We start from the raw sequence: 26,521 nt of genomic DNA, 5'->3' as shown, positions 1-26,521 counted from the left end.
TGTTTCAATGTTCTGGGTCACTCTGACCTTTGACCTTTAGACCAACCTCCCTATTAATTTTCGTGATCCTGTGTCCAAGCATTCTGAAGTTATTGTCCGAAAACCATTTAAATGTTCTGGGTCACTGTGACCTTGACCTGTGACCTACTGACCTCAAAATCATTAGGGGTCATCTGCTGGTCATAATCAATCTCCCTATCAATTTTCATGATCCTAGGCCCAAGCGTTCTTGAGTTAACATCCGGAAACTGTTACACTGTTTTGTATTATTGTGACCCTGACCTTTGACCTACTAGCTTCAAAGTCGAATTTGACCTGTATTTTATCATTTTACACCTGTGTACAAAAATTCATGATCCTAGACCCAAGCATTCTCAAGTTATCATCCATAAACCATTCTACCGTTCCGAGTCACTGTGACCTTGACCTTTGACCTACTGAACCCAAAGTAGAACTTGACCTGTATTTCATGATGTTACACCTGTGTACTAAAATTTATGATCCTAGGTCCAAGCGTTCTCAAGTTATCATCCGGAAACCATTTAAGTGATCCGAGTTACTGTGACCTTGACCTTTGACCTACAGATCCCAAAGTCGAACTTGACCTGTATTTTATGATGTTACACCCGTGTACCAAAAGTTATGATCCTAGGCCCAAGCGTTCTTAAGTTATCATCCAGAAACCGTTTTACTGTTAAGGGTCACTGTGACCTTGACCTTAGACCTACTGACCCCAACTTCAAACTTGACCTGTATTTTCTGATGTTACACCTGTGTACCAAAAATTATTTAAATTGGTCAAGCCTTTCATGAGTTATCATCCGGAAACCATGAAAACCGACCAACTGACCGACCAACCAACCGCCAAGCTCACTCCTATATACACCCCCCAAACTTCGTTTTGTGGGGGTATAATTAAATGATTATTTTCATACCACAAAGATATTCATGCAACTAGAATGTGTCTGTAGGACACAGGGTGTGCCCCCACTGGTACATTTGTCACGAAAAAGGGGCAATACTTCAAATGTTTGCAGTCTTAAGGGGGTATAGTATAGCCTCAACAAACATCTTATGAAAAGGATTCATTATTCTAGGCCATATACTTTTTGAGCTATGAGCATCTCAAACAAAAAAACTACTATTCTGGCTATTTCAAGGGCCATAACTCTGTAACAAGCACTAAAATTATCAAAAAGAATGCCAAGTGTGCAAGGTCATATCATGATAAAGACTCAAGCAAGGTTTCATGAATTTATATCAAATTCTTTTCGAGCTAGGCAAATTATAAGGTGGAAATGTGCATTTTTGACTATTTCAGGGGCCACAACTTAAAAAATAGGGGGTGGAGCCAGCCAAAAAAATTAGAGGTGCGGAGGTTTATATCATGATAAAGACTCGTGCAAATTTTTATCCATTTTTTTCATATGCTTTTTGAGCTAGGTGTGTCACAAGATGAAAATGTGCCTTTTTTAACTATTTCAGGGGCAATAACTCTGGAAATAGGGAGCAGAGGCACACAAAAAATGGAAGGTGCACAACTTCATATCACGATAAAGACTCATGCAAGGTATCATTCATTTATATGAAACAGTTATTGAATTAGATGCCTCACAAGGTGAAAATGAGCATTTTTAACTTTTCAGGGGCCATAACTCTGAAAATATGAGGCAGAGCCACATGAAAAATAGAGGGTGCACAAGTTCATACTATGATTAAGACTCATGCAAGGTTTCATGAATCTATATCAAATACTTTTTGAGCTAGGTGCGTCACAAGATGAAAATATGCATTTTTGACTATTTCAGGGGCCGTAACTCTAAAAATAGGGGGCGAAGTCAGACGAAAAATAGGAGGTGCATAAGTTCATATCATAATAAAGACTCATGCAAGGTTTCATCAATTTATATCAAATACTTTTTGAGCTAGGCGCGTCACAAACTTCTGACGGACGGATGCACAGACAAGACAGAATCTATATGCCCCCACCACTCATGGGGAGGGGGGTGCACAAAAAGCTTGAATATCCTCTATATCTTTTTATCATACCAGACATAACAGCTTTATCAACATGTTTCTCTCCAAAGATGTTTTACAATATAGCAATTCTTACCCAAACATAAAGTAAATTTGGATCTTCATGCTGTGACACCATCTTGTACAACTTCATCCACTTTTTTCTCTCTAGATATCCATGAACATAGGAAAGATCACCTTCATGCGAAACTAACACTTTAGTCTGAAACTCACTAGCTCTGTGCTTTGTATACAGAGCTAACATAGCCACTACTTCACCCCATGCCTGACTCAAAAATAATGTGTACTTCAACTTATTCACCTGTAAAATTAAAATGGCACGTAAATTAAGAGAGGAAACATGCATATTTTGGAGCAAAGTAATAATCTTTGAATGATTCCTCAGTTTTACATTTTTAAGGGTTATTTTGGTACATGTATTACTTACATATTTGACACTAATTAAGTCTTTGCTCAGTCTACATGATGTAACCTCTTTAAAACAAAATCTCTTACATCCTTGCTGTCTATGGTTTCCTTCAATAGAGGTGATAACATTTCTGTTTCCATGACAACCAGCAACTCTTGTACAGATTTCAAGGTTAAATCTGTAACAGTGTAGTCTGCAACCTTGACATTCAGTAGAAAGTGGTGAAACAAAAGACAGATGCCTTGAAAATGTCCTGAAAAACAACAAACAAAGGAAGTATCAGTTAAACAGAACAAAGAATAAAATCTTGCTACAACTCAAAAGGACTATGTGTAAGACAAAACACGACACACTTATTCTTAAATAAGTGGATAAAACCCCTCCCACTTATTTTGAATGAGTGGACGAAATCCTGCTACTTTTTCAAAGATATTTATAAGGGCAATAACTTAACTTTTCCAGTTAAAAATGTTGCTGATATTGAAACATGAAAGCATTTTTATAAATCCTGTTAAATGTATGGGAGGTGTTTTGTCTGATTTGTGAAATATCAGGAGGGGTTTTGTGTAGGAGAGGGTTTGTCCGGCTTATGCTGCGTAAGAGTGTAATGAGTGTATAATAATTTGATCAGGGCAATATGTGAATTTAAAGGTGGTCAATCACATTTAATCAACATTTAATGACATTTTTTACTTTTTGTATATTCTGGTAGAGAATTATTTAAGGAACAAAAAGACCGATTACATAGAGTTAGATTCCTATTTGAAATGTATATTTTATTATTTTTATAAAATTTTGTAATTACTCCCCTTTAATATGAAAGTATATAAAAAGCTGGGTATTTCTTTTTATTTCGATACAATGTCTAGTTTTACATTTGCATTTGATAGGCATATCAACTATTGAACAATCTGAACCAAAATGCAAGTTTTAAAGCTGTGTGTAGCTTCTGAATTCATTTATTGCCAATCTATCTTGGTTGCGCAACCAAGATAGGCAAAGGGAGGTAATAATAATTTTTCAAACTTGCGTTTCTAATGAATTCCATCTAAATACATAATTTTTTTTGCAAATATTTTACAAATATATTACAATATGTCTAATATTTATACATTTCCTTAGGCAAAGTATGTTTATCAATTTTATACTTATGATAAAATAACTCTATCTTGGTTGGGCAACCAGGATAGGAAAATGAAATTTTAAAAATACCTCCAGTGAAAATCTAATTTGTATTAAGTGTTAAGTGAACATAAATGAGTGTAAATGATCAGATGCTAAAGTTTCGAACAAATCCGATACATGGCCAAAATCTGATTATCCACCTTTAAGGCAAAATGGACAATTAATGTTAAGTTGTTTTTTTATCATTTCTTTGTCTGAAACACTTAATTTTCTGACATTATATACAAGACTTTTTCACTTTACATCCAGTATTGAGAAAGGTATTAAAACAAACAAGAGGGCCATGATGGCCTTATATCGCTCACCTGTTATCATTGCACTTGAGGACAAGAAGGTCCTCAGAAAAAATATCCAAGTCCAAAAGACAGGAACAACAATGGGAAGAAATTTAACCAAAAACAAAAAAAAATCTTACAAGGTATAGATATGTTAAAATAAACCTAAAAATTGGAGGTACCATCCATGTTGTACCACAGAAAACTGGTCTCTTGTTTTCCCTACGGCCAATAATAAAAAAAGTTACTAAAAATAAGCTATTTATAGTAACGTAAAAAGGAAGTAATTAAAAAAAATATTGTAAGTGGACAAAAGAAGGATCTGCCAAATAAATCTGTTGACATAAATGAAATTTCAGATCAGTATCTTCAGTAGGTATGGAGATATAACAATTTTAATTTGAAATAAAGGGAGGTAATTTGACATAAAATCAGTCCATAGTGATCTACCCTGATTGTCTCAGTCCAACTAATAACAATAATGAAATTTCAAATAAGTCCTGTAAGTACTTACTGATATAAATCCATTTTGATTCCAATCAGGGGAGGTAATCAGATATAAAATAACTCTGGAACCTATGATTGGATCTGATTTGTCATGGAATCCAAGATTTATTGTTGTTGAAGATATTTTGGAAGTTTGTATCAAATAAAACCATAAATGAAGTCTCTATATGGCTGCAAAAGCCAAAATAGCCAATTTTGGACCTTTAAGGGGCCATAACTCTGGAACCCTTGATGGAATCCGGCCAGTTGAAGAAAGGAAGCAAGATCTTGCGGTGATACAAGTTGTGTGCAAGTTTGGTTAAAATCAAATCATAAATGAAGCTGCTATTGCGCAGACAAAGTCAAAATAGCTAATTTTGGCCCTTTCAGGGGCCATAACTCTGGAACCCATTAAGGGATCTGGCCGGTTCAAGTCAGGAACCGAGATCTTATGGTGACACAAGTTTTGTGCAAGTTTGATTAAATTTAAATCATAAACTAGAAAATGCTTTTGTAAAAAAGCGCATGTCTCCCCCAATGCAAAGTCTTATAGGCAAGAAGTCAATAGGGGTCAGGAGCGAAAGTCAAAGAGACACTGATGGTTGGCTGCAATAGGGATCATCTACTTGGCATGTCCAGTCATCCCGCTAAATTTCAACACTCGTGGCCTAGTGGTTCTAAAGTCACTGTTCAGGCTCCTGTGACCTTGACCTTTGATCAAGTGACCTCAAAAAAATAGGGGTCATCTACTCTGCATGTCCAATCATCCTATTAAGTTTCAACATTGTAGGTCAAGTGGTTCTCAAGTTATTTCCAAAAAATTATTTTACATGAACAGGCCACTGTGACCTTGACCTTTAATAGACTGACCCAAAAATCAATAGGGGTCATCTACTACGCATGTTCAATCATCCTATGAAGTTTCAACATTCTGGGTCAAGTGGTTCTCAAGTTATTGACAGGAACTGGTTATCAATGTTCAGGCCCCTGAGACCTTGACCTTTAACGGAGTGACCCCAAAAACAATAAGGGTCATTTACTCTGCATGAACAATCATCCTATGAAGTTTCAACATTCTTGGTCGAGAGGTTCTCAAGTTATTGATTGGAAATGGTTTTCCATGTTCAGGCCCCTGTGGCCTTGACCTTTCACAGAGTGACCCTAAAATCGTTAGGGGTCATCTACTCTTTATGATCAATCATCCTATTAAGTTTCAACATTCTGGGTCAAGTGGTTCTCAAGTTACTGACCGGAAATGGTTTTCAATGTTCAGGTCCCTGTGACCTTGACCTTTAATGGAGTGACCCCAAAATCGATAGGGGTCATCTACTTTGCATGTACAATCATCCTATGAAGTTTCAACATTCTGGGTCAAGTGGTTCTCTAGTTATTGATCAGAAATGGTCCATCAAAGGTCAAGGTCACAGGGGCCTGAACATTGAAAACCATTTCCGATCAATAACTAGAGAACCACTTGACCCAGAATGTTGAAACTTCATAGGATGATTGATCATGAAGAGTAGATGACCCCTATTGATTTTGGGGTCACTCCGTCAAAGGTCAAGGTCACAGTGGCCTGAACATTGAAAACCATTTCCAATCAATAACTTGAGAACCACTTGACCCAGAATGTTGAAACTTCATAGGATGATTGGTCATGAAGAGTAGATGACCCTTATTGATTATGGGATCACTCTGTCAAAGGTCAAGGTCACAGTGGCCTTTGACGGAGTGACCGCAAAATCAATAGGGGTCATCTACTCTTCATGATCAATCATCCTATGAAGTTTCAACATTCTGGGTCAAGTGGTTCTCTAGTTATTGATCGGAAATGGTTTTCAATGTTCAGGCCCCTGTGACCTTGACCTTTGATGGAGTGACCCCAAAATCAATAGGGGTCATCTACTCTTCATGACCAATCATCCTATGAAGTTTCAACATTCTGGGTCAAGTGGTTCTCTAGTTATTGATCGGAAATGGTTTTCAATGTTCAGGCCCCTGTGACCTTGACCTTTGACGGAGTGACCCCAAAATCAATAGGGGTCGTCTACTCCGGCAGCCCTACAACCCTATGAAGTTTGAAGGTTCTAGGTCAAATGGTTCTCCAGTTATTGCTCGGAAATGAAGTGTGACGGACGGACGGACAGGGCAAAAACAATATGTCTCCTGGGGGAGACATAATGAAGCTGCTATTGAGCAGACAAGGTCAAAATAGCTAATTCTGGCCCTTTCAAGGGCCATCACTCTGGAACCCATAATGGAATCTCGCCAGTTCAAGAAAGGAACCGAGATCCTATGGTGATACAAGTTGTGTGCAAGTTTGGTTAAAATAAAATCATAAATGAAGCTGCTATTGTGCAGACAAGGTCAAAATAGCTAATTCTGGCCCTTTCAGGGACCATAACTCTGGAACCCATAATGGAATCTGGCCAGTTCAAGAAAGGAACCAAGACCTCATGGTGATACAAGTTGTGAGCCAGTTTGGTAAAAATCAAATCATAAATAAAGCTGCTATTGTGCAGACAAGGTCAAAATAGCTAATTTTGGCCCTTTCAGGGGCCATAACTCTGGGACCCATAGTGGGATCTGGCCAGTTCAAGAAAGGAACCGTGATCTTATACCCCAGTCACACATACGGCGCGGATAGCTACGTTTAGCCACAGATAGAAACGTAGTTATCCGTATCGATCCGTACCTGTGCCGTACCTCAAAGAAGAAATTGTTGACGGACAAACGCACGGACGGACGGACGGACAACGGAAGAAGGGTGATCACAAAAGCTCACCTTGTCACTATGTGACAGGTGAGCTAATAAAAACTGCTCCCTTGATTAGCAGTCAATATTCATCTCTAAACTAGAGCTATCACTAAAGGTGATGAAGGTACCCCTCGCATGCACTGACACAGTACATTGCAATTTGACGCACACAAGATTGCATAATTATGTGGACTGTATGTATACAGTATAGTAACAAAAAACAAAGTCCCATAACTATGCAGAATATTTATCTAAAAGAAAGTAACATGTACCATGCACAACTAGGGTTGGTACTGATCATTTGTGTGAAGTTTCATTAAATTGTGTGCAAGGGTTCGGAAGATTAGACGCGCACAAGATTGCATATGCAGACTGTATGTACATAGTATGTTAACAAGAAACAAAGTCCCATATCTATGCAGAATATTTATCTAAAAGAACGTAACATCCACCATGCACAACTAGGGTTGGTACTGATCACTTGTGTGAAGTTTCATTAAATTGTGTGCAAGGGTTCGGAAGATTAGGCGCGCACAAGATTGCATATGCACACTATGTACATAGTAGGTTTACAACTAGAATGTGTCTGTACGACAAAGGGTGTGCCCCCCACTGGTACATTTGTCACAAATAAGGGGAAATCATTCAAATGTTTGCAGTCTTAATGGGGTATAGCCTCCAAAAAAAAATTATGAAATGGATTCTTTATTCTATACCGTATACTTTTTGAGCTATGAGCATCACAAACAAAAAATCCACTATTTTGGCTGTTTCAAGGGCCATGACTCTGTAATTAACACTAAAATTCCCAAGAAGAATGCCAAGTGTGCAAGGTCACATTATGATAAAGACTCAAGCAAGGTTTCATGAATTTACATTAAATACTTTTTGAGTGAGGCACATTATTAGGTGAAAATCTGCATTTTTTTTACTATTTCAGGGGCCATAACTCTGGAAATAGGGTGACGGACCCAGATGAAAAATAGGAGGTGCGTAAGTTCATATCATGATAAAGATCCATGCAAAGTTTCATCAATTTATATCAATATATTTTTAGCTAGGTCATGTCACAAGGTGAAAATGTGCATTTTTGACTATTTCAGGGGCCATAACTCTAGAAATAGGGGGGAGGGGGCGGACCCAGATGAAAAATAGGAGGTGCGCAAGTTCATATCATGATTAAGACTCATGCAAGGTTTCATGAATCTATATCAAATACTTTTGGAGCTAGGCGTGTCACAAGGTGACAATGTGCATTTTTTACTATTTCAGGGGCCATAACTCTAAAAATAGGGAGCACAGCCAGACCAAAAATAGGAGGTGCGCAAGTTCATATCATGATAAAGACACATGCAAGGTTTCATCAATTTATATCAAACACTTTTTGAGCTAGGCGTGTCACAAGGTGAAAACATGCATTTTTGACTATTTCAGGGGCCATAACTCTAGAAATAGGGGGCGGACCCAGATGAAAAATATGTGCGCAAGTTCATATCATGATTAAATGATATCAAATACTTTTAGAGCTAGGCGTGTCACAAGGTGAAAATGTGCGTTTTTGACTATTTCAGGGGCCATAACTCTAAAATTAGGGGGCGGAGCCAGACGAAAAATAGAAGGCGCGCAAGTTCATATCATGATAAAGACTCACGCAAGGTTTCATTAATTTATTTCAAATACTTTTTGAGCTAGGCGTGTCACAAACTTCGGACGGACAAGAGCAAATCTATATGCCCCCACCACTCATTGGGGGGGGGGGGGGGGGGGCACAAAAAACAAAGTCCCATAACTCTGCAATATTTTTTTTTAAAGAACCTAACATACCCCATGCACAACTGCTGTTGTTACTGGTCACTTATGTGAAGTTTCATTAAATTGTATCAGGGGATGAGGAGAGATGGTGCCCACAAGATTGTGTCTATGTATATGGTATAGTAACAAAAAACAAAGTCCCGTAACTCTGCATGTTTTTTTTCTGAAAGAACCTAACATGCCCCATGCACAACTACTGTTGTCATGGTTCATACAGACCTTCCTAAAAAAAATTCAAGTAGTTTTCAAGGAGTTTTCAAGTAGTTTTCCTCCATTTTCAAGGACTAAAATGGGCGCAATGTCACTGTTGCTGAGACATGAAATAACCAATTTAAATCCAATTTAGGACCTTCAACGCATCGCGGATAAATTACACAGTGTGAAAATTACTTGAAAGAGCATAAAACCCGTAAAGTACAGTACTGTACCGTTCTATCGCCGACTCCGTGGCAGGCCCTTATGGCGGTAACGGCTGTTTTTTTCCTGTCGTTTTTTAGTTTATTTTGGTCCGTTTATAATGTTTGTACATTTTCACTTCGCACCCGACGAATTTAATGACTATTGCCATCTTTTGTACGTTTTTTCCTAAATTCCAGTAGTTTTCAAGTAGTTTCTGACTGTTGCAAAATTCAAGTAGTTTTCAAGGAGTAGGCGTCAAATTCAAGGACTTTTCATGGCCTGTGCGAACCATGGTTGTTACTGATCACTTGTGTGAAGTTTCATTAAATTGTGGTGGACGGATAGCTCAGTGGTTTGCACACTGGCCTTCCAATCCTGAGGTCGGGGGTTCGATCCCCGGCAGCTACTCGGGAATTTTCAGAAACGCTTTTCAGTGTTTCCAACCCAACTAGAGGTATACTGGTCAGGAACCCAGGCAATCCTTGCGTGTATCAGTGCTATACACTGGGCACGTTAAAGAACCAGGCTGTCTATTTCAAACGAGCTAGGCTAAGTTAGCCGGACAAGCCTGTATCTGATTTCTGATCTCTCTGCCGTGGGGGCTTTGTCTCACTCTGTCCCTCTGGTCAGATCGCTCTGTGTCTGTACTAGTAGAGGATGAATTATGCGCCCTGTGTGGCTGCATTTGGACTATGTAAAGCGCCTTTGAACGTAAAATTGATCATGAAAAGGGCGCTATATAAATCTGGTATAATAATAATATAATAATAATAAATTGTGTCAAGGGGATGAGGAGAGATGGTGTGCACAAGATTGCGTCTACGGACAGACAGACAACCTGAAACCAGTATACGCCCCCTTACAACTTTGTTGTTCTGTGGGTAAAATTAGGGGTTCCAATTTTACTTACCTGCATCTTGTTTAGTTTCAGGATTGGCAAAATGGGCTTTCAGTGGAGCTGCAATTTTTTTCCATACATCCAGCATCAGTCCCTGTGGTAATGCCTGGATAACTTCACCATAACTGTAATGGAAAAAAACATTTTTTTTCTTATTCTGTTATCGTAAATGATATATATTTCTAACAGAGGCATAGCTATCTACTAGACCCATAGACCCAGGTTTGCATATAATTTTAACAAGCACTGTCTGCAATGTAAATAACTTCAAAACGTGTTACAAATGTATCTCAAAATACGAAAGAGCTACAATTCTCAAAATACGAAAGAGCTACAATTCAGTTTTTAAAGAGAATACACACTCAGTGCCAGCACATCAACTGGAAAGGTCTACACCATCTTCCCTATCCAAAGAGGACACAAAACCTGATACAACTAATATTTCAAGCAACAATTCAGAGTATTTAAACTTTTTTTTATTATTAACAAAAGCATTTAAGACATGTTGAACATGCTTTCTGTTCAATAACACTTGAGTATTCTACAATAAGAGACTAAACTTTCATCACAGTGAAGCAACAATTACTAATTCAAGTAAATATATTACAATTTGAAGTTCATTATGACAACAATTTGCATGCAAAACTTCAACCATTTTTTCTAAGTCAAAGATGGGCAATAATTAGAATGAGTTTCAAGCAAAAGTTTGATGAAGAGGAGGCACAGAAGTCTCAAACCAATATTATACAGCTGCTACTGAGATACAGCTAGACAGTAAGCTACATGCAAAACTTTAACCAAATTTTCTATGTCAAGAAAGGTCAATAATTCCTACCAAATCAAATTACATTTGTATGAGTTATATAATCTGATTATGTGAGACGCTTTGTGGACAAGGAAAGATGTGTGATGTTTCAACCAAATACATGTAGGCCCTATAGCCTGGTAAGTGACGCACAAAATTTTAACCTACTGTTATACGTTGATACAGGGCCATAATTTACAATAAATTCAAGAACAGTTATCTAACTTGGTTATTTGACCAGGTTTGATGAGGAAGCCATGTGTAAAGTGTCAATCTAATAGATGTAATGATTACAGATGTATGACCTTGAACTCCAAACTTTATTCAAGGTGTGATGCCTACACTGACACTGATATTAAGGTGAGTAGAAAAACTCTCATTATTCTTCCAACAGTTGAACTGGCGACATTAATAACTGGGTTCACCAATTTATAACCACACATACTGGAAACTTGAGGTTGTCTTTTTCTACATCGGCCATGATATAACCACACAATGATAAATTCCTCTGAATCAATAATTCTAAGCAAAGGTTTATGATTTACCATATCAGAAATCTAGGTGTAAGTTGTAGAACTGTGTTTCCGTCACACACGCAAAGTGTTCCAAGCAGTTTTGTGATCAGTTTTGGTATCTGTCGTAATTTTGAGTAAATCGTTACTAATTCACACAACATCTCGTCTAAGGCTTCTGTATCTTCTTCTTTGACCTGTAATTATGTTAAGCAAAGTGTTTCATTGGCAAATATACATCAGCACATTGACCATTCATTCTTTGCAAACATATTAAAATGCTTAACTCAATTAGTAATTTATTTCAATGTGACTGTGACGAAGATTTAAGTTTAAGTCAAATATTCTCTGGCAAAGCATGGAATGGTTTCACCAAGTTTTGAGACCAGTCTAAAAATCTCAAGCATCTGATTGGCTGTTGCTCAGCTTAAGTCTCTGAACTGACTAATGGGAAGGCTGCATACTTAGACTGGTCTCAAAAGTCACTTTTATGACCTTAGAACCCGATATTTTTAAGCAAAAACATTGAAGGAAAAAGCAGAAGGTTTAGGAAAGAAGTAGTTCTGGCCACATCACCATTCAAATTCCCATTATCTGGGTTGAGCTTTACAAAATACTCCACTGTTACCTCAATTACTTGCAATACAATTATTACACGGTGAACAAAATTAAAAAAAATATCACTCTATTGATATAAACCGATATTCTTCTTGACATCAAGTCATATTAACAGTTAAAATCATTCAGCAATTTGCCAGCTGTCAATGGTGGAGGAAGATCTTACTGGTGCCACTCTGGGCACTGTTTCAGGTACAGCCAGTCACCTGGGTAAATAAGTAGATTACACTTACCTTCCGTAACGATAGCTTCATCATATGAAACAGTTCCACAGCCAATGACTTGATTTCAAACCTGTTGTGGTGAGGGGTAAGTGATTCAAAGAAAGTGACCTCAGCAACACAGCCACCAGAGGCCCCCACAAAACAGTTACACATTCAACAGTCCATTTGATAAATTGCCATCAAATATTAATAGGAATAACAGTATAAACTACCTCTGTTTCAATCCATCCAATGCTGAAGATCTCCAGAAGTCTTGGTTCAACAATATGGTGATTCAGCTGTAGTAACACTGTCAGACAGGAGTACCAGTCACAGTATATCCTGAATAGAAAAATATGCATATCACATTGTTTGGATTTTATTGTACTTTCAGTAAAAATCAAGAAATTTTATATCTGAATTGTTATTACTTTCCAATAGGGATGGGAACGAATATCCGAATATTCGAATATTCGAAAATCGGTCGAATATTCGAATATGAAAATCAAATTCGAATATTCGTAAATTATTGTATATTTTTTTTTCAAAATAAGTATCATTGATTTTGGGCAACATGAGCATGCTAATTCTACAGAATAAAACCATGTCATGTTTGTTTATCGCGTATCAAAAGATGTCCAATTAACAAGAAAATAGCAATGCATAATTGGCAGGGGCCATCGTTACGGATTAACAGTTTGCAACAGACCCCAGGCGTCAATGTGTCAGATGCATGTCAAAAGATGTCCAATTAACAAGAAACTTGCAATGCATAATTACCTGGGGTCATCGCTACGGATTAACAGTTTGTATTAGGCGTAAATGTGATATCTTTTTATCTTTTGTTCATTTTTATTGGCACCTGTTTTATGTAACAAGTTGTAGAATTATTTTTTTTCGAAAACAACACCAAACTTGTAGATATTGTCGATCTTTTCACAATATTTTGTATGACGTTTCAGACCATCCGCAGGATCGGTTTTCATCCGCCATCGGCCGTATTCGAATTAAATTTTGAAGTACTTTATAATAAAATCAAGAAATAACATATGATTGATGCATAAGTTCATGTTGAAGGAGGTTTAAGTCTGCCTTACTTGCTTTTAACACGACGATTTTTACACGCCGATTGAAAATTTTCAAAATGGCGGCGGTAATACAACAGCGCGTCACGTGTTTAAATGGGACGACCTGCTATTTTTAGATAAAATTGCGACGGTCTAAATTATAATCGTTTTGATTTTTTGTATCATTTTGAAGCTAAAACACTGAATTAGTTAAATCTGTTCATGATTATTCTGACATAATCGTGAAGTAAAACGCTAGGATCGGCAGGTTTTGCTAGGTAGGAACGGGTTACCCGAAACAAACATTTTTTGGCCTTATTACGTACGATGATCCACGCTTTAAACAAATGAATACGTTGTGTATATGCCAATCACTTAATAAGAATTTAAAGCTTCCATTAAAACAAACCGAATATTCGAATATATTCGAATATGGCAAACCGAATATTCGAATATTGATTTCAGTATTCGTTCCCATCCCTACTTTCCAACTTTTCAAATCCAAGCAAACAATTCAAATGAGAGAAAAAGGAGTAATAACAAACTGTAGGATCCCATCAAATCTGTAATGGTACATCAGTTAAACAGATATTTACTGGCTTCATGGGGAAAATTTGTCCAACTAAATGCAGTTAAAGGCTCACAATACCTTTGTTTATAATGTGGCTGCCATATTTTCTGTTACAGTATGTTACAACATATTCTAACACGATCCGATTCATTATTCATTAAACAAAGAAGGCTGAAGACAGAGAATTATTATACAACAATTCACTTTTTTGACGTCACAATTATTATGTCATAGCGTCAAACGGCATAGCAGCACGTTGGAAAAGAAACCGATTGAAAACGGGCAAATATTTAATTAATGCCGTCAAGGATGTACTTTAAAGTCATTGGTAACATGTTAGAATCAAAATAAAATATCTCATTTAGTGATTTGCTCTTGAATAAAATCACTGTTTGTCATTCAGATGTGTATTATTATATCACTCGAGCTGCACCCTTGCGATATAATTCCTTCGCATCGGAACTCCAAACGCTTATTTATTCAGCCACAAATCACTAAATGAGATATATTATTTCTAATAAGTATAGACCTTAAATGTTTTTTCTAATATCTAACCTATCCAAGGTGTGAATACTGATAAACATAGTAACATGCTTTATTGAATCCCTTCTTCTTGATTACCTTCCCTTTATGACTGTAATGGTAAAGTTCATTTGCAGTATTAAAAGTAGTCCTTTTGCAACTATGTAATAACAAGGCATAATTTAAAGTGGGGCATAATAATGAATAAATCAATTTCAACAGCTGTTTCATCTGTTTTTTTTTACATAAAGTTTAAAGCCTTATATGATTGTCTAAATGGATTTGTGTAATATTCTTACACATCACAGTTATCTTCATCATCATTTGACTGTTTACAGGTGATCAGAAAATGTACAATATGTCTGTAAAACTTGAACTGTTCTGCCTCATTTTTCTCATCCAGGTGCTGATCATACAGTTCTCTCCCTTGAATAATCTTCAGCAGCTGATGTAAAGTCCTGAATACTACAGATGTTTTCACTTGACCAGACAGCTTGTTGCTGTCACTATGCAGACCAGTCAAAGAGCAGAGCTCTTTCATCAAGTAGTGAGCTGTCAGATGGATACCTTTATGGCTGAAAAAGTTCAATGAAATCATGTTTTTTGTCAATAAAACAAAGTTAAGTACCTGCTTTTTCACAGCAATGCAATTTAGGTCTTATGGTGACTTTTAAGCTTTCTGAGTAAAAAAAACTCATTCTGTAAGCTACCTAAATGATTTTCTTTTGTGAGAGAATTCTACATCCCTCAAAGGGTTTCAAAAACCACACTGAAATGGAAGAGGTGGAGGTTGGGGGGGGGGGGGGGGGGTTTGTTTGTTTTGGGTTTAACACCATTTTTCAACAGTATTTCAGTCATGTAAAGGCGGGCTGTTAACCTAACCAGTGTTCCTGGATTCTGTACCAGTACAAACCTGTCCTCCACAAGTAACTGCTAACTTCCCCACATGAATCAGAGGTGGAGGACTAATGATTTCAGATACAATGTTGTTTATCAAATAGTCAAGGAGAACATATGCCCAGCCTGAGGACTGAACTCATAACCCCATGATCTGTAGACCAACGCTCTACCTACTGAGCTAAGCGGGTGGATCAATGATGCAAATTAATCAAGATTATCCACACAGTCAGAGGCCTCTGTGACTGAGTGGCAGCTGACTTCGCAACTCATGCCTTTTACCTCTGTAGGTTTGAAACTTGCTTTGAGTGAAGAAGTCTTTCATGACATTGTGTAGAAGCTATCAAGCTGGCTAACATAAGGTTGGTAGTTATACTCATACACCATCCCATGCTAGGAATAATACCCATATGAGCACCCTTCCTCCACTATCAATGAGTGGACATTTGCTATAACACCAAACCTATGTCAATGTGACTTAAAACTATACAAAAACGAAACAGATACCCACTCAATCTGAATCAGTGAATCACTAGTATGCAAAAAATTAATAGTCATCTCATGACTGACCACAAGTAATCATTCTATCAAATTTGATCACAGCAGCTCAAACCATTCTCCAGTTATTGACCAGAAACAATTTTCAGTCCCATAGTGACCTGACTTTTTACGCACTGACCTTCAAAACAATTGCAGTCATCCACTGACTTCAAGCATTTGTCTGTTTGACAACTGCAGGCGAAAGCATTCTCTAGCTATTCAATGAAATCTAGAGTGTCTGCAAATGGACCAACCTACAGACAGACCATTAAAAGTGCGTGGTATTACCGGTATACCGGTAACCATGGTACCATCTTCCCGTGGTACGATACCGCAGTACCATCGGGGAATACCAGTATTTTATCAACATTATCCCTACTTCTGTTTATTTTTAATTTACACTGTCTATGTAGCCTTCCGTAACAGCAATTGATATCATGCATGAATTTCCAATTTATATCTCTGTAATTCCCATGCTATTATTATTAGTTTCCAAAAATAACCACCAAATGGTGCAATTGAACATGAATGATCGACTGCGATGTTCCCCAATCTAAACCTTCTAAAACCTCCAGATTATTCCGTATAGATGGATGACTTCATGGCACACTTGTTTTTACTTTGAGTCTGGTAAATTCGGTGAGTCCTAACTTCTTGTTTAAATAATAGTTTAAAATATCCCGGTATGTTTTTGCATGTATTAAAAGAGAAATAAATAGTATGGAAATTGCTGAGTCCAAATTTATTATTTTTTGTTTGAAAACGATTTGATGAAGCCTTCATACTATTTGTAAACATTACTGGTTTATCAAACGGGTGCACGAACCGAACTTCAAACAAGCGCAACCTATATACATGTGACCCAGTGCTTCCCTAGAGACAATATGTTGTCTTCTGACGGATACACGCTGGTAAATAAATACTAAGGGTCATTAATCGAACACGTCATTAGTCAAGTTAATATTCCAGTGTATTTTTTTCTTTAATTCTAGTCAAGTAACTAGTCTTCGTTGTTGCTCATAATTTAAGTATTTCTGAGAGTTTTTCAATATTTTTATGACCACTACCATAGCTGTAAGTTTTACAATAAATATGGTGGTATACCGTGGTAATTAGGAAAAAAAACGTGGTATACCGTGGTATTTTTTTCAAGGCGGTACCCAGCCCTACAGACCATCCTCAGAAAGACCAACCTACTGACACAGATAGTCCTATGATAAACCAACCTACAGACTGACTTCCTGCAGACATACTGACCTAGAGACGGATAAACCTATAGACAGACAATCCTATGATGAACCATCCTACAGACAGATCAATCTACAGGCAGATCATCCTACACAGACAGACCTACAGACAAACCAATCTACAGACAGACCATCCTACAGACAGATGTCTTATGTTGAACCAACCTTCTGACAAGACTGTCTTACAAACAGACCTAGAAATGGATCAACCTTCAGGCAGACATTTGTACAGACAGCTGTACAGTCGTACAGACAGACCAACCTCGAGACAGTCCAACATGCAGATTGACCCTCCTACAAGGATAAGAGCATGAGCAGAACAATATCCTCCCTCTTCTTCAAAACCGTTAACTTTCTTGAACAGTAATATTTATACAAACTTACCAGTTGTGTTCAATGTAGTTTTCAAAAACAACAGGCAAGTACAAACTGCGAAGTTCTTGGTTTGTCTGAAACAAAGATATCTATATCTCTGTACATTTTATAAATTGGGAACATTAACAAAGAGAAGGTGCCATACTGACCATAAGTTTTTCACAGAGTAAACTGATACAGACACAGAGATTGTGAGTTTGAAGTTACAATGAGGGGAGGAACTGAAAATAGAGATTATTTAAGGAATTTTTCAAGAAATAAATAGCAATTTCTGCAAAAAAAAATTGTTATGTAAAAGCTGCTGTGTCAAGATAACATCTTTTATTATATTACTTTATAAATTTTCTTCAAAAATACAGCTTATATTTCACAAGTAAATACAATGTGGCAGAAAAATAATCAGTGTTATCCATCCTGACAAAATTCACTCTAGCCAAATACAGAAACAAACAAATCATTTACATTTCTCATTTGTGCATTACAAAAATTATGAACATTATGTTGCTGACAGTGCAAGACAAGAACAAAGTACCTGTAGCAATTTTGCTAGAGTTGTAAACAGATGTTCCACGTATTTAGCCTTTTTGTGGATGTGAGTGCCAGATTTACTGTGCTTTGCTTTCAAATAAATGTCATAGCTTTGGTGATGATCTCTGAAATTAGTATTGAAATGTTCTAAAACTTATAGCAACTTCTTAACAATATACTGTCTCAGATCAAGTAAAATGTATTTGATAACTGGATAATGTTTCATTTAGAAGAATTAAATCGGTCATAACTTTATTTGTATATATTTATCCTGGATGTAACATACCATTTGTCAAGTTACCATATCATATGCTAAATTCTGACAATAGCTGAACTTGCCTTACTGTTCACCTCTATGAAGCAGCCACTTGCTTATAACAGCCAGTCAGCTAACTTTTGTTATACTGTGAAATCATTAATATTCGTGGGGGACTAATCGTGGATTTTGTGGTTGTGTCAATCCATGAAACTTAATACCAACAAACAAGTAAAAGTCCCATTAATTTTATGTTCACAAGTTGAATTCCACAAATTCATATCCCCACGAAATTGCAGTTTTGACAAAACCACAAAATCTCATGCCCACAAAATTAAATGATTTTACAGTAATTCTTTTGTTTTAAGCAGCCACCTGCTTTAAGCAGCCAGATTTTGTCACTCCCTTGACTGGTTGCATAATAATGATTTGATTAAACATGGACTTGTTACACAATGCTCACCTATTCGGCGATGTTATACCTTATTCCATTCAGATCTTACCTATGGCACAAAACAGCCTGAATAGCCGTGGAGATTTTCTCTGCAGAGTCTGATGGTCTGGCAGACCACAGACCTATAAGTTTTGGTAAGACCAAGTCACACATCTTCTGCAATATCTGCAATGAAAAGATCAAATAACTCTGTATTACAGTTCAATGTCTGTCACATCAAGACAGAATTCCTAGAAATTGAGTATTAAAATACATCCCAGAAGTAGAATAACATTCTGCATATAATGAACAAAATTGTTTATTCCTTTTAAATTAGTCTCTTCTGACAGACTCACTGATCAACCAATCAACCAATCAATGTATCAATCAATGTATCAATCATGTATCAATCAGTCAAATGAATCTTTAAATGATTTAAATGGTAAAGTACCCCTTATCAAAGTGGATAGGAGCGCAAAAATTTGTTGAACACAAAATATTTTTATCACTTTCTCATTACCGGGATCTCAGAATTCAGCAATGCAAAAATCCACATTTTACCTGGTTTTGATTAGGAGCTGTTTTCAATGCCTTGATGAATCGATCAACTGTATGATGTACTACTGAAGATACCAGTGACTCGCTTTTAACTGAATCAATTGCCAACACTCCACACAACCCTTTCAGCACAAGAACCTGAAAACAACACCCAAAATACCATTGTAAAAGTGGAAAACAATACTATCTGTGCTGGTTCAGATATAGAGTTCAGATATAGAAAAAAAACTATGTTCATGCTGTTTTGCTCTCACCTCACTTTCAGGTTTAACAAACGTCTGAATGCTACATTGCTTAATGGTGAGTTGTAAAAATATATACTTACAATGCCTAAACCAGAGCCCATTATCAACAAAGTTTTAAGTCTGAAACTTAAGACTTGAAAATGCTAAAAAAATATTTTTTTGATGGACTAACAACTTATTTCCCATTTTTATGCATTAAATCGGGATAGATACTGCTGGAAACAACACCAATAAAAACAATCATTCAGTGCTGCATACTAGTCAGGAAATCAGCCACAAATGGATCACAAGCACTCTGCCAAGCACTGAACCACTTGTACCAGATGGCCAGCACTGTGTCCAATCTCAGTTACATTTCAAAAAAACATATTTGAAAAACAGCATGTCTTGTTTTTATCTCACATTCTGACTAGGTAATTTAGAACAAGACAAAAGGAAGCAATTACTTACCATTGTGTCAAGTTTCATAGTAAACACTGTAGAGAGTGAATCAGATCTCATAATAGCTTCAAAACAGCCAACCAGAGGTAAGATAAATCCACAACTGTCATTTGCAGTCAATAAGGATTCCGATAACATCTAAAAGTATAAAATATGGTAAAATGATCTTAAACAATCTGCAAAACAGGAATCAGTTTTTGAATGTGATATATATTTAGCTCATCTGATTTTTGGGGAAAAAAATGATGAGTTATTGTCATCACTTGAATGGCATTGGCACTGGTGTTGCTTGGTTAAGTTTTATGTTAACGTCAAATTTTTTCCAAAACTATCAAAGCTATTGCTTTAAAACTTGCAAGACTTGTTCACCATCAATAGCTGACTTTGTACAGTAAGAAACATAACACCATCCTGCTTTTTGCAAGAATTCTGGCCCCTTTTGGACTTAGAAAACATCAGATTTCTTGGTTAAGTTTTATGTTTAGGTAAACTTTTCTCCTAAACCATCAAAGCTATTGATTTAAAACTTGCATCACTTGTTCACCATTATAAGCTAACTCATAACTCCATCCTGCTTTTTGCAAGAATTATGGCCCCTTTTAGACTTAGAAAATATCATAAAAACACACAGGTAGGACAATATTTCTATCATACAGAGAAAAAAAATCAGATGAGTGTCTGCAACCAGAAGGCAGTGCTCTTGTTTAAACATGCATTTCTTCTACAGCTGGGATTCAAAAATGGCAGGGTGCTGGCTCTATCAGTAAGATCCTGCACACCAAAAATTTTGGGTGGTAGGTGCACAAAAATTGTCTTTTTCGAGGACATCTTCAATGGGATGTTTGGGGAATGGGTAGAGGAGTAGTGTGTGTTGGGGAGTAATGTCTGGATGACAGGATACAAAGAGACAATACTATGTTCCTTCAAACTGTCTCTTAGTATCATGTCATCTCCCCGACCTCCCCCCCCCCCCCCCCACCCCCACCCAACATCCCACCTCTAGAGGAGGAAAGAGTAAAAGAAAGACAGACAAAAGAAAATTACAGAAGACTGATGTCACAACTTTATACTAATCCTTCAGGGTACATAAAATTCTGTATCTTGATATATCATAGACTTGACCATATCAACAATGCAGTTAACTATGACCATCCTAATTATTACCTGGATGGAGGACTGCCGGAGAAGTAATCGGTTTGGTTCAGATGCTCTCCTTGTCTTTAACACATCACACAGACATTCCCATACCCTCTCTACGTCACCCTCACTTAACTGTTCCCTAAAATTTAGAAGCACATTGCAACATTTAAATAAATGGATGTCTGTCAAAACATCTTAACAAACTGGTATGAATTAAACAAACTTTGAATCTGACTTAATACTAATACAAAAATCGTTTTAACATTTTTTTGTCATTTTCAGATTTGTTTGGAAAATAAGAACATGAAAAAATCTATTAATATTCAAGCATTCAAGCCTGAATAAAGCAAGGGAAGCAGCCAAAGAATGTAGATGTTAAAGACAGAAGACTGCTTGTCAGGCTGAAAATGTATATATAAAAAAAAAAAAACAGTGGTTTCTGTGATCCTTCCTGATCTGCATTCTCTTAAATATGTTTGCAAGCACAGCACATATCTAATGTATTACATGTTTCCAAGCACAGCACATATCTACTGTATTATATGTTTCCAAGCACAGCACATATCTAATGTATTATATGTTTCCAAGCACAACACATATTTATGTGTTTCCAAGCACAGCACATATTTAATGTATTATATGTTTCCAAGCACAGCACATATCTAATGTATTATGTGTTTCCAAGCACAGCACATATCTAATGTATTATATGTTTCCAAGCACAGCACATATCTAATGTATTATATGTTTCCAAGCACAGCACATATCTAATGTATTATATGTTTCCAAGCACAGCACATATCTAATGTATGATATGTTTCCAAGCACAGCACATATCTAATGTATGATATGTTTCCAAGCACAGCACATATCTCATGTATGATATGTTTCCAAGCACAGCACATATCTAATGTATTATATGTTGTTTTCTCAATAAAGTGTTTATATCTACTTCTATACTGCTATGTCTTAAAGAAAATTCCTATAGTTTTTTTCCTTTCATAGAATTTTTTGAAATTCACATATATGATAGGAAAATTTGTGCTGAAAACAATGAACAAATAAAAACAATAGGTCACCAGGCTTGTTTTTGTGAAAAAATGTTTTGAACACACCCACTGTTGCTGAAACTGCCAGCGATTTTTCAACATTTTCATAATTTTCTGCTTTTTTATAAATACCAACCAAAATATACATCCAGGCAGCACAATACCGTTTTTTCTTTTTACAGATTTTATTATATACTTATTTGATATCATAGTCATATTTGTAATACTCTGTCCTTACAATAATGGGTACAAATGAAAAAAAATATTGTTTCACATTTACTTTTGTGAACTTTTTTCAATGAAAAATGCCCATAGTGAAGAATATTTGTTTAAAATTTTGAAAAAACTCTTTCATAGAATTTTTTCTTTTTCTTCTTGTGTAAAGATAATTGTATTGTGAGCATAAAAATGGCTAAAAATGTATGGGTCACCAGGCTAAATTTTATGTTAAGACCGCTAGAATACAAAACCTGTTCGGACGGAAATGGCACGAACCTGGCCAAATTGATTACATGTATGTCTACTAAAAGTTAAAAAAAAGTTTTAAAAATTCTTAATTCTTTCTATAATTGAATACTAAATAATCTGAAAGGTGATATTGTCTTATCAGTACTAAGTCAATTATCTTACATTATATGAACAACACTGTCTTTGTACTAAAATGCGATGTAAAAACACAACCACAACTAGAGCTATCACTAAAGGTGATGAATGTACCCCCCGCATGCACTGACACAGTACATTGCAATTTGACGCACACAAGATTGCATAATTATGTGGACTGTATGTATATAGACTGTTTTTTGTTACTAAACTGTATACATACAAAGTCCCATAACTATGCAGAATATTTATCTAAAAGAATGTAACATGCACCATGCACAACTAGGGTTGGTACTGATCACTTGTGTGAAGTTTCATTAAATTGTGTGTAAGGGTTTGGTAGATTAGGCACGCACAAGATTGCATATGCAGACTGTATGTACATAGTATGTTAACAAGAAACAAAGTCCCATAACTCTGCAATTTTTGTCGCTGAAAGAACCTAACATGCCCCATGCATAACTACTGTTGTTACTGATCACTTGTGTGAAGTTTCATTAAATTGTGTCAAGGGGATGAGGAGAGATGGTGCGCACAAGATTGTGTCTATGTATATAGTATAGTAACAAAAAAAACAAAGTCCCATAACTTTGCAAATTTTTTTTCTAAAAGAACCTCACATGCCCCATGCACAACTTCTGTTGGTACTGATCACTTGTGTGAAGTTTCATTAAATTCTGTCAAGGGGATGAGGAGAGATGGTGCGCACAAGATTGTGTCTATGTATATAGTATAGTAACAAAAAAACAAAGTCCCATAACTGTGCAAATTTATTTTCTAAAAGAACCTAACATGCCCCATGCACAACTACTGTTGGTATTGATCACTTGTGTGAAGTTTCATTAAATTCTGTCAAGGGGATCGGGAGAGATGGTGCGCACAAGATTGCGTCACAAGATTGTGTCTATGTATATAGTATAGTAACAAAAAAACAAAGTCCCATAACTCTGCAAATTTTTTTTCTAAAAGAACCTAACATGCCCCATGCACAACTACTGTTGGTACTGATCACTTGTGTGAAGTTTCATTAAATTGTGTCAAGGGGATGAGGAGAGATGGTGCGCACAAGATTGTGTCTATGTATATAGTATAGTAACAAAAAAACAAAGTCCCATAACTCTGCAAATTTTTTTTCTAAAAGAACCTAACATGCCCCATGCACAACTACTGTTGGTACTGATCACTTGTGTGAAGTTTCATTAAATTCTGTCAAGGGGATAAGGAGAGATGGTGCGCACAAGACTGCGTCTACGGACAGACGGACAGACAGACAGACAGACGGACAGACAGACAGACAGACAGACAGACAACCTGAAACCAGTATACCCCCCCTTACAACTTTGTTGTCGGGGGGTACAAAAATAGCAAGACACCTGTCAGGCATAATACTTGTCAATACAACATAAACCAGTATCAACATTTGATTACTGATATAACTTATCAAAAATGTTATTTCATTCAAAATTCCTCATATTTAAGATTGTCTGTAACATGTTTCAACAAATGTTGACTTCAGTTTTCCATAGAAAGTGTTGGCTGCGCAGAAAGATGCGCATAAAAAACTATAGGAATTCCCTTTAACTGACAGGCAGCTTATGGAGCGGCTGCTTATTACAGAAAGTGGTCGTGGCAAGTTCAACTACATCAAGCTAATAGATACAGATTGACTTTCATGTAACAACAATTCTCTCAGTGACTGCCTAAATAAAACTGCCTTAAAACGAACAGCAGACTGTCAACCATGAGGTTGCAAGTTCTGTCCTTGGGTGAGGCAAATGTTCTCCACAAATGAACTACAGCTGAGTCTGTTTTAGCAGCCACCTCTTTTAAACATTCACTTGCCTTAAGAAGTCAATCAGTTAACTTCCTTAACTGGTTTTATGTCCTAATTTAAACTTCTCTTTAGCAACCAGCTGCTTTAAGTAGCCAGACTGTGTCACTGCCTTGACTGGCTTGACTGTTTTCTTACATTTATACACAAATCAATATAAGACTGTAGATGGAATACTTGCTTTTTCTTGTTGATAAGAAAACCAGTCAGAATATCAACAAGAACTTGTTCTTTATTTGGTATGAACACATCTCCAGATTTCCACGAATATCTCAACAGTTTTAGCCGATCTTCAATCTTCAGTGACCTGTCCTTCAGGTTCAAATAAAAGTCTGAAATGAAATTAAACAAGGATTTATGTTGGATGTTTTTTAGAAATTAACCAGTTCCAAGTTTAAAAAAAAAATAATCTGACATCATCATTATGAAGTCTGGGACTGGGTCTGAAGTGTGAATGAGCAGATGAGCAGAGGCATGATAAGATTATATACTGAAGGAATGATGTCTCTAATGTGTTGTTACTGTAAAATACTGTAGATTTTAAATAATTCAAGGGCCAAAACTCTTAATGTTTTACAGAAATCTTGCCCATTATGAAATTTATATAAGATCCTTCAAAAATGTGCAGTTGTGTAATTTTAATGAAGATCACTAACGCTTATGAAATGAAGCCTCTTATATGTTTAAACTGTAATACAGAACCACTTTGACATTTGACAAATTCAAATACCATAAATTTAGTGTTAGTGTTCTTTATCTTGTTGCTATATCTATTCTGTGTAAGTTTAATGAAGATTGCTCTCCTAATTTGATCTCTAGAATATAAACAATATGAAATACTGCATTTCTGACTCATTCAAGGGCCATAACTGCAATTAGCATACCAAGTTTATCTGTGATATTGTCACCATTTACATTCATTGTGATTTTCATTTTAATTGGATGGAAACTGCAGGAACTGTGTACTGGTTTCGAAGCAGTTTCCGTCGGCTAGTAGTATCCGTCAATGCGTTATTTTATGTTTCGTGACGTTCTTCACAATGAAGTCGAAATTGTTTTCATAACGCTACCCTGCAATCCAGAGCTCTGTGAAATTTCAGCAACAAAGAGTAAAAACTTTCCAAGAAAACTTGAATTGTTCATTCCATAATTGTTTTGTTTACATTCCGCACATAGGGGATTTCACGTGCAACTAATGCGCATGCCCAAAGAATAACTCCGTAATCCCCAAGTAAGTTGAAAGTTCCTCCTTTTGGCAGTCAAAACCAGATGATTTACCAACAAGAGATCACAGAGTGATCTTGGCGCCCACCAATGTGCCATTTTTGAGTGTTCCAAATTTCAAGACTTACTGACTAGCTCAAGGTCAAATTTCATTTCCGTACACAACACTTTGCATGTGGTCCAAATTCGAAAGCTGTAGCTTGAGAAATGTGAAAGTAGGTCACTAGATCAATTTCAAGGACGAAATGTGAAAGTAGGTCACTAGGTCAAAATCAAGGTCAAATTACACTTCAGAACACAAATTTATGCATGTGGTCCAAATTTAAAGCCTGTACCTTCAAAAATGTGAAAGTAGGTCACTAGGTCAATGTCAAGGTCAAAGTTTGTTTCGGTACACAATCCTATGCATGTGGTCTAAATTTGAAGCCTGTAGCTACAGAAATGTGAAAGTAGGTCACTAGGTCAATCTTAAGGTCAAAGTTCATTTCAGTACACAAAACTATGCATGTGGTCCAAATTTGAAGGCTGTAGCTCGAAAAATGTGAAAGTAGGTCACTAGGTCAAATCAAGGTCAAATTTTATTTCGGAACACAGAAC

The 26,521-nt window shown here is 36.5% G+C and overlaps 1 protein-coding gene across 2 annotated transcripts in view; it reads right to left on the bottom strand.

Moving 5' to 3' along the window:
* Positions 1–26,521, bottom strand: part of LOC123561299 (unhealthy ribosome biogenesis protein 2 homolog) — a 106,981-nt gene that overhangs the window by 68,979 nt on the left and 11,481 nt on the right. For both annotated transcript variants that reach the window (XM_045353569.2, XM_045353570.2), the window contains exons 2-14: positions 24,882–25,032; positions 21,242–21,356; positions 20,087–20,215; positions 19,395–19,529; positions 18,904–19,019; positions 18,149–18,269; positions 17,626–17,690; positions 14,857–15,132; positions 12,631–12,739; positions 11,610–11,773; positions 10,272–10,384; positions 2,533–2,699; positions 2,114–2,338 (exon numbers count right to left, since the gene is read on the bottom strand). In XM_045353569.2, coding sequence (XP_045209504.2) covers positions 2,114–2,338; positions 2,533–2,699; positions 10,272–10,384; positions 11,610–11,773; positions 12,631–12,739; positions 14,857–15,132; positions 17,626–17,690; positions 18,149–18,269; positions 18,904–19,019; positions 19,395–19,529; positions 20,087–20,215; positions 21,242–21,356; positions 24,882–25,032 — 1,886 coding nt within the window. The remainder of the gene's footprint in view (positions 1–2,113; positions 2,339–2,532; positions 2,700–10,271; positions 10,385–11,609; positions 11,774–12,630; positions 12,740–14,856; positions 15,133–17,625; positions 17,691–18,148; positions 18,270–18,903; positions 19,020–19,394; positions 19,530–20,086; positions 20,216–21,241; positions 21,357–24,881; positions 25,033–26,521) is intronic.

The sequence above is a fragment of the Mercenaria mercenaria genome, chromosome 10 (assembly GCF_021730395.1).
Source record: "Mercenaria mercenaria strain notata chromosome 10, MADL_Memer_1, whole genome shotgun sequence".
In the NCBI taxonomy this organism is placed as follows: domain Eukaryota; kingdom Metazoa; phylum Mollusca; class Bivalvia; order Venerida; family Veneridae; genus Mercenaria; species Mercenaria mercenaria.
Note: the sequence above shows the minus strand (reverse complement) of the source record. Positions and strands in the feature narration are given on the sequence as shown.